This window comes from Phocoena sinus, chromosome 1 (assembly GCF_008692025.1).
Source record: "Phocoena sinus isolate mPhoSin1 chromosome 1, mPhoSin1.pri, whole genome shotgun sequence".
Classification (NCBI taxonomy): Eukaryota; Metazoa; Chordata; class Mammalia; order Artiodactyla; family Phocoenidae; genus Phocoena; species Phocoena sinus.
In genome coordinates, this window is record NC_045763.1 from 53,465,028 (window position 1) to 53,478,247 (window position 13,220).

Sequence of the window (13,220 nt, forward strand, 5' to 3'; positions counted from 1 at the left end):
ACCTTATAAATTCCTGTGTTCAGCCTGTCGCTACACTCTGTGCTAGTTCCTGGGAAGATGCTACCAAAGGTAAACAGACATAGTCTCTCTTCTTGTGTTGCTTACAGTCTTCATGGGAGAGTGACATCGTGTAATGTTACATATAGCTTGAAATCTCAACTTTGATAAAAGCTAAGAACTAGAGGCGCTTGGTGCTAAGAGAGCACAGAATAGGGGGGTTTGACCTTATCAGGGAGGGCTCTCCCAGTGAAAATTGAACTGAGATCTGAAGAAGCTGGCGCTACCCGGCAGTGGGGCAAAGAAGAAACGAAGGAGGGAGCTGGGCAACCTTAGAGCCTCTGGGAGTTTGGGGAACTGAAATTCTGAATGTTCACGGTCGCCAGAACTGGTGAGATGGGAACTAAACTGGAGTGGCTGACAGGGGCCAGGCCACGCTGATGAGATGATCTCTATGCTAAGGGTAGTGGGAAGCCATGGAGGGCTTTCAGAGGTGACTCTAAACTGTAGCTGTAATGTAGCGATCAGGTTGGACAGGGGCCAGAGTGGATACTGATGGGCTGGCTGGGAGTTTACTGCGACAGAGGCAATGGCAGTCTGCAAGAGATGGCAGTGGCAGGATATATTCTCATATTTTGTCTTTGCAAAAATTATAATAAAATAAACAACAAGGTAATATACCTGAAAGAAAGAATTTCTTTCTTGCTCCCAGTATGCAAACCTTCTGCTGGACACGTGCTTTAAAGCTTTCGTCTGAACGCAGGTTTGGAGCTATTAAAATGGCAGTTGTTACACCATCTGCATCATCCCAAGGCTTGGCCAGCAGCCCAAGATAACCTTGCTAGGAAATGCCCCCAGCAGATGTGCCCGGCATTCTAGCCCCACTCTATGACACTGCTTAGCAACAGTGCATGCAGTCTGTGTATCAAGTGATCCCTGTCATTACAGACCTACTTCGTGTGCAGCAGCCTCAAGAACATTTAGACTTTTCAAAATTTTTCAAAATGTTTAGGTTTTTTCACACGGTCTGCCGTGTTTGTCTTTACTGTTGTCTTTCATTATGAAATGTAATTTCTGACCCTTAGGGCAACGATAGAAAAATGAGAGTATTCCAGTCAGCTCGAGGTGGCATTCAACCTGTAGTTTCTTTGTGGAGATTTTAGAATTTACAGGGTAGCAAGATGCCTGGGGAAGCATGAATTGTTTCTGAATTAACTATCATTAACTTAAACGGGCTGTGACATGGAAATTCACGCGACAGCTGACAGTGCGTTTTACCATTTCAGAGTCCCCACCAGCCAGAATAGCAACATTTTAGGAACACTTTTTACTCTTTCCCTTCATACACTTGATCCACGTAAAGTTTTCAAATGTACCTACTGAAAAATCAGTGTTAAGTGTTACAAATAATACCTGTATCTCCAAATGGTCTGATAGTACTTGCTTTCTCAGATGAAAAAGGCTGTCAGATATAAATCGTGGGCTCTGATATCTGAATGGACATAAACATCCCCTCTGCCGTCACTAGCTCTGACCTAGAAAGTGACTTATCCTGTCTGCCTTCATTTCTCCACCCAAAAATGGGGGAGGAGGAGACCCTCCTGTTTTCTGTGAAGATGAAGTGTGATTTTACATGTGAAACTCTTAATAGTGCTTGGAATGCAGTAAGGGCTCAGTAACTGTAGCTATTGTTAACACCAGATTTTGTCTATATAAAATCAACGTGTGCTAGAACTCTCCTTATTCAGTACACGTTTCCCGAGAACTTGTGATGTATCGAGCTCTAGGAATGTAAAGATAAATAAGACATCTTTCATCTAGGAGTTCACCACATTAGGTCTAATGCAAAGGTTACAAACTGGTTGTCAGGAGATTTTTACATTAAAAATCCTGGTTTCTATTTTCTACTGAAAACAGACCAGCATTCCAAGCTGTCCCTTTCATCAATTATGTACTTATAGTTTATTTCAGTCCCTACCTTTCCACCATTCTCTAACCCCTGCTTAGAGAATGCCTGCTTCCCCGTCACCTGTAAGTACTTGAGTACCTACATAATCCCCATCACCTGTGTGTACCTGAGGCTGCATCCCAGGTCTACCAGCTGTGGCCATGCAGGTGGGCCTGGCAGAAGGTGAAAGCCGAGCAGTAGACAGGAGCTGGGTGGTGGAGGGCCTTGTGGACCAGGAGAAAGGTCTTTATACCAACAGAAGCCTTTGGAATGGTTTTTAAAGGGGGATTATAATGATGAGATTAGCCTGTTGATAAGATCCTTTTGAGCTCCCTGTGAAGAATCTGCTAGCAGATGTCCAAACTAAAGGCAGGGAGTTTAAAAAGCTGCTAGAGGAAATGAGATGAAAGTCGACAGCGACCTAAACTAGGGGGTCTGTCAGTGAGTGCAGATATTCAATAAATACAGGAGTTAGAGTTGATAGACTTGATGATTGTGTGAATGTCAAAGTTGAAGAAGAAGCGGGGTGAGGCAAGCATTCTCGGATTACATCATGGGCAGCTGGCTGACTGGTTGGTTGATGCCATTCACTGGTAAAAGAATGAGGAGGAGGGGAATTCCCCGGTGCTCCAATGGTTAGGACTTGGCACTTTCACTGCTGCAGACCTGGGTTCAGTCCCTGGCCAGGGAACTAAGATCCCGCAAGCCACTTGGAGTGGCCAAAACAAAACAAAAAGCAAACAAAAAAAACAGGAGGAAAAGAAGATTTGTGGGGAAAGATGATTTGTTCCTTCTTGTCTACTGAGTTTTAGGTGTCTCTGGAAGACAGGAAACTGTTATTTATTTTATTTAATTTTATTTATTTATTTATTTTTTTGCGGTACGCGGGCCTCTCACTGTTGTGGCCTCTCCCGTTGCGGAGCACAGGCTCCGGACGCGCAGGCTCAGCAACCATGGCTCATGGGCCTAGCCGCTCCGCAGCACGTGGGATCTTCCCGGACCGGGGCACGAACCTGTGTCCCCTGCATCGGCAGGCGGACTCTCAACCACTGAGCCACCAGGGAAGCCCGAAACTGTTATTTAATGACTACTTATTAGGTACCTGTCCCTGTAGTAGGCACTTTAAAAGATTATCTTATTTATCCCAACAAAAACAGTAGTAGTAACAATAGTAATAATAATACCATCCACCATTTATTGAGCACTTATCATTTGTTAGGAATTGAACACAGTGTATTATCTCCATCCTCCCCATCATGGAGCATTATTCCCTCCATTTGGCAGATGAGGGACCTGAGTATTCCAGAAGTTGATGCACTTGGGGCAGTAAGTGCCACAGTAAGGATTCAAAACCTTATGTTTGACTCATAACCTTACATGCCTGACTCGTGCCAGACTGCCTCTCCAAGAGGTATTTGGTATTAACCCATAAAGAAGCTGAAGTTTAGGAAGTCTAATTTGTCATATGGCTTGTAACCTATAAGTAGAAAAACCAGGACATGACCACTGTCAGACACCAAAGTCCAAGCTTTCTTCTTTATCCAGATAATACTAAAGAGTTATTAATTAGACCCATGTGGGTCTGTGACGGTTCTCACTGGTCAGTGGGAAATATGAAAAATAATAACCATGTGGAGAGTTCTTCATAAAGCTAAATTTATTCAGTTTAAAGGACTGTCCTTTAAGAGTGTGTCCTACCTAACTTTTTAGTGTTAAAATGGCTCTTCCTACATGACACTGTGGTGGTAATACATGGTGATAGTTGTGGGGAGAGGACTCTAATAGGTTGACCCCTCTTAAATCACTGATATTTGACCATTTCTTGACTCACAAATTAGCAAATTCATATACGCCAACCTAATATTCCCTTGCTTTCAATTACCTGGCCCAAAAAAGAGGTAACTCTATAACCTCAAAGTCCTTTTGAAAAATTTCTGGTCTTTGAAATCCCAAAGTCTAAGAAAACTCTATTTTGCTTCATGTTGTGATCCTGGAATCAGGAGTACTTTGGAAATGATTAGATGAAAGCAGGCAAAGACAGAGATTAATAAAGGCTGGCTGTGGTTTTATTTATTTATCTATTAAGTAATGTATTTTTGGCTGTGTTGGGTCTTCGTTGCTGCATGCGGGCTTTCTCTAGTTGCGGTGAGCGGGGGCTATTCTTTGTTGTCATGCGAGGGCTTCTCATTGCGGTGACTTCTCTTGTTGCGGAGCATGGACTCTAGGTGAGCAGGCTTCAGTAGTTGCAGCACGCGGGCTCAGTAGTTGTGGCGCACGGGCTTAGTTGCTCCACGGCATGTGGGATCTTCCCCGACCAGGGCTCGAACACATGTCCCTTGCATTGGCAGGCGGATTCTTAACCACCGCGCCACGAGGGAAGTCCCTGGCTGTGGTTTTAAACCTGATAACTGGGAGGCTGATATTGTCACTAATTTTTAAAAAAAAGAGAGAAAAAAATATCTGTGGGAGAAGATAATGAGTTCAGTGTAGAATTTTAAAGGAATAATATACCACATGACTTCTGATACAGGTTCAGTTTATCAATTTTGACTGCTGTGCTTGATTAAAAATTATTCCTAAGTGTTTTTAAAGTGCTGGCATCCAAGTTTGGGGAAAAAAATAGTTTAAAATGTGTTTCTGATGACTATAGGCTTCTTGCTAAGTCTTACATCCAGGCTGGAATTCTCAGGTGTAATATCCTGCTCATTTTTTTTTAATTTATTTTTATTTATTTATTTATCTTTTCGGTACGCGGGCCTCTCACTGCTGTGGCCTCTCCCGTTGCAGAGCACAGGCTCCGGACGCGCAGGCTCAGCGGCCATGGCTCATGGGCCCAGCCGCTCCGCGGCACGTGGGATCTTCCCGGACCGGGGCACGAACCCATGTCCCCTGCATCGGCAGGCGGACTCTCAATCACTGCGCCACCAGGGAAGCCCTCCTGCTCATTTTTAAAGCAAGGTCCTGAACTGTGTGCTTAAAATCCATTTTTATCCCCAGTTTGCTGTCCATCAAGAACTGTAGGATTTCTGGTTCAGCTACGGAAGCCGATGCCACTGTGTGAATACTATTTTCTGTTTCAGATCCAATAAGAAAATAGCATCTATAGCAGGAGTGTAGGTGTTCCCTACAGAAGAATGTGTCTGAGTCAGCGCTGGCCTCTCTTTTGTGACAGTATGCAAATTGCCAATGGCAGAGTTCAATTACATTGAAATATGTGCCATTTTTCACAGCTCATTGTACTTTATGTCTTGTATTTCTGAAAATCACTTGAGATTTGCCTACATGATAAATTTCCCTTTCCCAGTCATAAAAAAAGACAGTAGATCTACAGTCAAGTCTACTTCACGAAAGTCACGAGAGAAAAGCTTTTGGCTTTTCCTTCCATTCTCTTCCCCTCTGCATCATAATGAAGATAATATAGAGATGTGAGTGTAGCCAGTAAAGTAACCTCATGAACTCAAAAAAAGCAGAAATATAGGTACACATTTTTAATACAAATTCACATCTTGGACGTCTGCTAGCTTTCTTTCACTCCCAGCCAATTTAATGGCCTGCTCTGGAGACTTGTTATTCAACCTGGAATTTCATCTTGCCTAGAAGGAAGCTATTGCTTACCAGATATTTCTAAATTGAGAAAGTAATCTTATAATTATTCAGCAAGCATGATGGGCCCAGAGAAGCTCTTAGTTGTGACAGCTCAGAGCCCTGAACTCATACTTTCTTACCTGTGTTCGGTGCCCCATCATCTGAATCCCAGAGCTTCTCAGAAATGTTACGATGTTCTTCGCATCTGTAAAGTTTTCACTTCTCTGGGGAGGGCTTATTTGCTGACATAATTTTAAGATCATATAACCTAAAACCTATGTTGATTATCTTATCTTTCAAAGAAAGCAGAAAATAAGTGAGTTTATATTGAAGGCCTGTTATATCCCCAGCACTGTGCAAGCCACAGGGCATATCACAGTGAGCATGACACATAAGTCTTCCCTTCAGAAAGCTTTCAGAACTGCTGAGAATAATGGCAGCTAACTCTGTCACTGCATTTACTATGTGCTCCAAAAGGCATCATTCTAAGTGTATTAATTCATATTTTATATGAGATCAAGCCTATTATTATCCTCATTTTATGGATTAGGAAACTGAGGCACGGAGACACTCAACTAATAAGTGTCACAGCCTGGATTTGAATCTGACTTTAAATAAATGACTTAGTGTTGATGAGTACTGTTGAAGGGAAAGTTAAGATACTGTGAGAGCTTTTGCTAATGTGGTTTCACCTGATCCAGGTGGGTAGATGAGTGGGTAAGAATTAGGGTGGGGGCTTCCCTGGTGGCGCAGTGGTTGAGAGTCCGCCTGCCGATGCAGGGGACGTGGGTTCGTGCCCCGGGCCGGGAAGATCCCATATGCCGCGGAGCAGCTGGGCCTGTGAACCATGGCCGCTGAGCCTGCGCGTCCGGAGCCTGTGCTCCGCAACGGGAGAGGCCACAGCGGTGAGAGGCCTGCGTACTGCAAAAAAAAAAAAAAAAAAAATTAGGGTGGGACTGATCTAGGCAAAAGTTGTCCTTTGACTACTTTTAGGCTGAGCAGCTTTCTTTAGTTTGTTGTCTTGTACTCAGTTCACTTCATCTCTATTTACAGACTCAACTCCAGTGAGTTTGTTATTCTGATCGTTTCTGGGCTCCACCTCATTTTAATCAGAAGTCTCTTGGTTGCAAGTGATAAAACCTCAACTTGTTCTTATAGACAGAAGGGGAAGTTCACTGATAGGCTACAGGTTCTTTTTACATAACTGCAGGAAGGGACAGTTGGAACCAGAGACCTGGTGCTGGCAGAGGTGACTCTGTACATTTATCTGACTCTCTTCTACTTCAAACTGGCTTCCTCATGGTATGAGCATGGCTGTCCATAGCTCCTAAGCCTCTCTGCCAGAAAGGGGCTGGCTCTGTGCCCTTGGGTCCACTTTGGAAAATCTATAGGATGTTCTTGTGCGGTTCGGGTGTCCACACTTGGACCAGTTACCGTGGCCAGACAGACAGACATGTTGAGTACCCAGCCTTGGGACAGAAGTCAGCCAGCTTTGGTGATTGTAAGCTGGATATCATTCCATTATTATCTATTATAAAGAACATTCCCAGTGTTGCCTTTTATGTCCAGCCCTCTGAAGCTCCTTCTCTTATCAGAGTAATTTGCCTGGCCCACCAAGCATTTTCTTTCAGGGGCGCATAGTGCTGTGCTGAGGATTATAACATAATGCACACAGAATGTGTCATATCAGTATGTTTCATGAAATGAGAAGATCTTTCCACACTCCTTCCTCAGTCTTCTTATTTAGAGGTCCCCTGTGCAAAGTCAACACCTTAAAATGTCCCAGAACCTCATCTTTGAAGGCACTAAGAGCTCCCTTGGAGCAATAGCTGAGAGATTAGTAAGTTCTAAATTTAATTGTAAACACGAAGGAAAGTGACTCACCCAAGGTCACTGCAGTGGCAAGTGCCACGAATTTTGTTTTTCCTGCCCAGGCTCGAAATAAGCAGGCATGCCTTGTTCCGACTTGTTGAATCTAAAAATGGAATCATTATGTTGAGGCCAACTCCTGGGAACCTTGTAGGAATTGTTGGGAGGAACAACAATTTTCCCTGTCCCTTTCCCTGTCCCTGTGGTTTACCGCTCGGTTAAGGGCAGGGACTTTGGAACAAGATGTGTCTGTGTTAAGTGCTGGCCTGGCGTATACTTTGTTTTGTTTTTTTTAAAATTTTATTTTGATTTTATTTATTTTTACTTTTGGCCGTGTTGGGTCTTCGTTGCTGCGTGTGGGCTTTCTCTAGTCGAGGCGAGCGGGAGCTACTCTTCATTGCGGTGCGCAGGCTTCTCATTGTGGTGGCTTCTCTTGTTGGGAGCGTGGGCTCTAGGCACATGGGCTTCAGTGGTTGTGGCACACAGGCTCAGTACTTGTGGCACATGGGCTCAGTACTTGTGACTCACGTGCTCTAGAGTTCAGGCTCAGTAGTATGGTGTACGGGCTTAGTTGCTCCGTGGCATGTGGGATCTTCCCGGACCAGGGCTCAAACCCATGTCCCCTGCATTGGCAGGTGGATTCTTAACCACTGTGCCACCAGAGAAGCCCCCTGGCATATACTTTGGATTCTCTGTACCTCCGTTACTTCAACTCTAAAATGATGATAGAAGTACCTAACACGTAGGTCTGTAGTGTACATCGATATCTAAAATATGTAACCTGGGCTTCCCTGGTGGTGCAGTGGTTTGGAATCTGCCTGCCAATGCAGGGGATATGGGTTCGAGCCCTGGTCTGGGAAGGCCTCACATGCCACGGAGCAACTAAGCCCATGTGCCACAACTACTGAAGCCCACGCGTCTAGAGCCCATGCTCCGCAACAAGAGAAGCCACCGCAGTGAGAAGCCCGCGCACCGCAACGAAGAGTAGGCCCCGCTCGCTGCAACTAGAGAAAGCCTGCATGCAGCAATGAAGATCCAACGCAGCCAAAAATAAATAAATAAAAATAAATAATTTTTTTAAAAATCCCCAGAAAATTGGGGAAAAAAAAAATAACCTACCTGGCTTGGTAACTGGCAACCATGCTCTGTAAGTTCTAACGATTGTTTTATCACCATCATGTACTGGCTCCGTCCCTTGGACCAGAGGTTTAAGGGTAATCAGCATAAGAGATGGGACACTGTGGTGGGCCAGATGCTTTTCAGAGCTCTGATTTCATCCTTCCACATTTTTGAGGACAAGATAAGAGAAAGGGAAGGAAATTAATACCTCTTGGGCACTTGCTCTCTGCCACATACCTTCACACATATATCTCTCAGTTGTAATTCAATATTTCCATAATTATTTCTCTAGTTTCTGTCTCACCAGATATGTACATGTCATAAGTGCAAGGCTCCATTAGTCTTTTCTCACAGCACAGAGCAGGTGCTCAGCAAGCATATGTTGAACTCAACTTTGATGGCAACGCTTCATTCAGGTAGCAGTTACTGCATTCTCACTGTTGGGAGAAATGAAGGTTTCTAAGCACTACTGCTGCTAGTAAGTAGTGGAACCAATCTGAACCCAGATTTTTCTCGCCGCTATTCCAGTGCCCTTTCTTTTCATTTACAAGTGCAAATGATGAGGACAAGTTCTACAATTAGTAGTACCCTGTGTCACATGCAAATTGGGTTTTAAAGTGTTTAGCTGGGGAAGTCAGCTCTTCTGTCACATTGCTGGTTAATCTGGGTTTAAACAAAGGTAGACTTGCAGACCTTTGCATTATCATTTTCAAATAGAGACACTTTTTGCTCTTCCTAAGGCCATTTGATCCACACTAGAGGGAGCAACACCAGTGGTTTCTGTTTATAAGGTAGTTTAGAGTTCTTATTCTGAAAATTCCCATGAGCACCATTTACTGACTTTCCCATGTCTTTCTTCTCTGTTTTCAGCTATGATCCTTTAAAAATAGAGGCCACAGGGTCACCTTCACTGTGTGCCCTTCCTTTCATGGCTGGCTCTGAAATCCATCCAGGTGCATTTAAGATTTAAGTTCCTGAACTTTGATTCATTTAGCACTAGCCCTTTATCAAGCTTATATTCTATTCTGCCATATGTTTAAGAAACAAATAAGACAAACTCAATGATATTAGTATATGAGAGACAAACACATAAGATTTTTAAATATATATAATGTTACAAAAATTAGTGATAAAATAAATTGGTCATGCTGTGAAGGGGCACCACCCAGGGGCTCAGGGAAGAATTAAGGGAAGAGGTAATTTTAAAATTCTTTTTATGTCACATAATCTGTTTAGGAGCAAAGTTAAAAAAAAAAAGAAAGGAAAAGCTAGGAATGAGGGAGAGGAGTTCTAGGATCTTCCTTCCATATGGGGGAAATAAGAGAGAATCTAAATGAGAGATAGTTCTGGTCCTAAAAAATGTTACAAGTAAGCAGCTAGGGGTACTCACAGTCATCCAGGGATCCTAGGCTGTAGTCTCAGGATATTACGTGGTGGGGTTAAATCTCTCAGCTTAGAAACTAATAGGGAATTGAGGAGACAAAAATGAAATTATAACCTAATCTAGTAATAATGAACAGCTGGGCATAGTCTGATCATTATCTATTGTATTGTTGCAAATCTGATGGGAGCCTGTTGAAGAAAGAGTATATCAGGGCTTCCCTGGTGGCGCAGTGGTTAAGAATCTGTGTGCCAATGCAGGGGACACGAGTTCGAGCCCTGGTCCGGGAAGATCCCACATGCCACGGAGCAACTAAGCCCGTGTGCCACAACTACTGAAGCCCGCGCACTGCAACAAAGAGTAGCCCCTGCTCACTGCAACTACAGAAAAGCCCGCGTGCAGTAGCAAAGACCCAATGCAGCCAAAAAAAGAGTATATCAATATGCCCAGAAAAGAAACCAGGGTGGGGGTGGGAGTGGTGGTGTCAAATAGTACACCAGTGTTCCCCAAAGGAGAAAGTGTCCTGTCCAGGTAATTGTTTTCACCAACCCCATAGCAGAGTTAGGAACGTAGGTTTATCATAGGTTGATTTCATCTATCATCATTAGCATCTTTATTAAATACCTGCTATTTGCCAGGTACCATGCTTAGTGCTTTTCATGTATTGCTCCATTTAATCCTTTCAACATCCCTAGTGTATAACTGCTCTTATTTTTTTCTCATTTTATATACGAAGAAACTCAGGCTTGGAAAGGTCAGATAACCTGCTCAGGATTTCAGAGCTTTTAAGTTGAGGAGCTAGGGTCACAAACTCCTAACACTCTACTATACAAGTCACACCTTTCCTCTCACCTTGAGATAGATTACCTATCTGCCAACTGTGTACTAGACCCTCTGCCTGGGTGTCTCTCAGACATTTACCAATGGCCAAGTAAACCCATCCTTTCTCCTATCCAGATCAGTCTCTCTCTGTGTTCTCTGCCTTGTCCAAGCAAAATGCATGAGTTCATGCCTTAGAGTAAACCATCATTTAATAATTTCCCCTGTAAATTGCCTGTAAAAAAGGATGGGATATGGTGGGAGGCAGACAAGCGTTCTGGTCAATTTATCACTGTCATCATCTATTTCAACTAACTGTCCTTTAACTATGCATCAGTTTCATATGTGTTTTGATAGTTTGCGTCTCTCCTAAGTCTGAAGTCTGCACTTCTCCATGGAGTTCAGCCTAACTTTTATCTCCCAGTGTCTTTAGTGAGTGTACATTTTTGCCTCTAATTGGATATTTTAAGGGGAAAGAAATTCTAATATCAGGACTTGAACGCTGAAAGGGTTCAAGAAGAAAAAACTCTGGCTGAAATGACCATCAAAAGATATCTGATAGGCTTAAAGCCTGACAGACCTGAAAGGGCAAAAAAGCATTTGGAAATGACAAGCCTGTGTTCATTTCTGAGAGTTAGTCCAGGTGGATGAATAGAACTCTCCGGCCTGGTGTGTTGGTCATTTATGTAGTAGCTTCAAGCCCCATTAAATGGTGCTTGACTGCTGAATTTGGAGAGTACAGTTGAGTCTACAGTTGTAATACTGATAACTGGCCATATCTTTTACATTTTAGGAAGACATCTCCCAAGTGGTTGGTCAAGGTGTGGTGGCAGGTCAGCAGAAGGCACTGGAATGTCCAACTGACAGCGTATGTAACTGACCCTTTATGTTTGCTCTACTCGGATGGTGTGTGTTATAAATGGGTTCCAGAGAAAAAGGAGATGGTTGCAATGAATTCTGATCCTTTATTACTTGGCAGGAAGTTAAGGTATGTCTTTCAACCTGAAGTCAACCCACAACTGTATCACCGATCCTGTGCGGGATGTGTGGAAATATCCTTTGTATGTCTTCCTGTACCAACACCCTAAGCAGGTGTTTAAAAGTGAGGCATCTCTGAAAACATACTTGCGCCTAAATTCTGAGAGCCCCATGCCTTACATAATGTCATGAATGAAAATTTTAAGGAGAGTTTGTAGTTTTATAGAATTATAAATGCAATAACAAGTGTTCCTTGTATTTATATAGTTTTTCTTCTTAAAAAACTATAAATTTCTATCTGTCAAATTTTTGTCCTATTTTTGCCATTGAACTTTTTTTTGTGCTGCTAAAATCTATATTAACTATTTTTATGTTTAAGGAACTATAGATTACTAGAGCTTACAGGAAATATATATTTCAAACATTGCCAAAGAAAATGCCTTTGTAATTAATTTCCAAAATTTACAAGCAGCTCATGCAGCTCAATAACAAAAAAACAAACAACCCAATCCAAAACTGGGCAGAAGACCTAAATAGACATTTCTCCAAAGAAGATATACAGACTGCCAAGAGACACATGAAAGAATTCTCAACATCATTAATCATTAGAGAAATGCAAATCAAAATTACAATGAGATATCATCTCACACCAGTCAGAGTGGCCATCATCAAAACATCTAGAAACAATAAATGCTGGAGAGGGTGTGGAGAAAAGGGAACACTCCTGCACTGCTTGTGGGAATGTGAATTGATGCAGCCACTATGGAGAACAGTATGGAGGTTCCTTAAAAATCTAAAAATAGAACTACCATATGACCCAGCAATCCCACTACTGGGCATATACCCTGAGAAAACCATAATTCAAAAAGAGTCATGTACCAAAATGTTCATTGCAGCTCTATTTACAATAGCCCGAAGATGGAAACAACCTAAGTGCCCATCATTGGATGAATGGATAAAGAAGATGTGGCACATATATACAATGGAATATTACTCAGCCATAAAAAGAAACAAAATTGAGCTGTTTGTAATGAGGTGGATAGACCTAGAGTCTGTCATACAGAGTGAAGTAAGTCAGAAAGAGAAAGACAAATACCATATGCTAACACATATATATGGAATTTAAGGGGGAAAAAATGTCATGAAGAACCTAGGGGTTAGACAGGAATAAAGACACAGACCTACTGGAGAATGGACTTGAGGAGATGGGGAGGGGGAAGGGTGAGCTGTGACAAAGTGAGAGAGAGGCATGGACATATATACACTACCAAATGTAAGGTAGATAGCTAGTGGGAAGCAGCCACATAGCACAGGAATATCAGCTCGGTGCTTTGTGACTGCCTGGAGGGGTGAGATAGGGAGGGTGAGATAGGGAGGGTGGGAGGGAGGGAGATGCAATAGGGAAGAGATATGGGAACATATGTATATGTATGACTGATTCACTTTGTTATAAAGCAGAAACTAACACACCATTGTAAAGCAATTATACCCCAATAAAGATGTTTAAAAAAAAAAAAGAAAATG

At 42.7% G+C, this 13,220-nt stretch overlaps 1 protein-coding gene across 6 annotated transcripts in view; it reads left to right on the forward strand.

Moving 5' to 3' along the window:
- Window positions 1-13,220, forward strand: part of PATJ (PATJ crumbs cell polarity complex component) — a 352,815-nt gene that overhangs the window by 270,848 nt on the left and 68,747 nt on the right. For all 6 annotated transcript variants that reach the window (XM_032644105.1, XM_032644108.1, XM_032644106.1 and 3 more), the window contains one exon: window positions 11,512-11,586. In XM_032644105.1, the coding sequence (XP_032499996.1) occupies window positions 11,512-11,586 (75 nt within the window). The remainder of the gene's footprint in view (window positions 1-11,511; window positions 11,587-13,220) is intronic.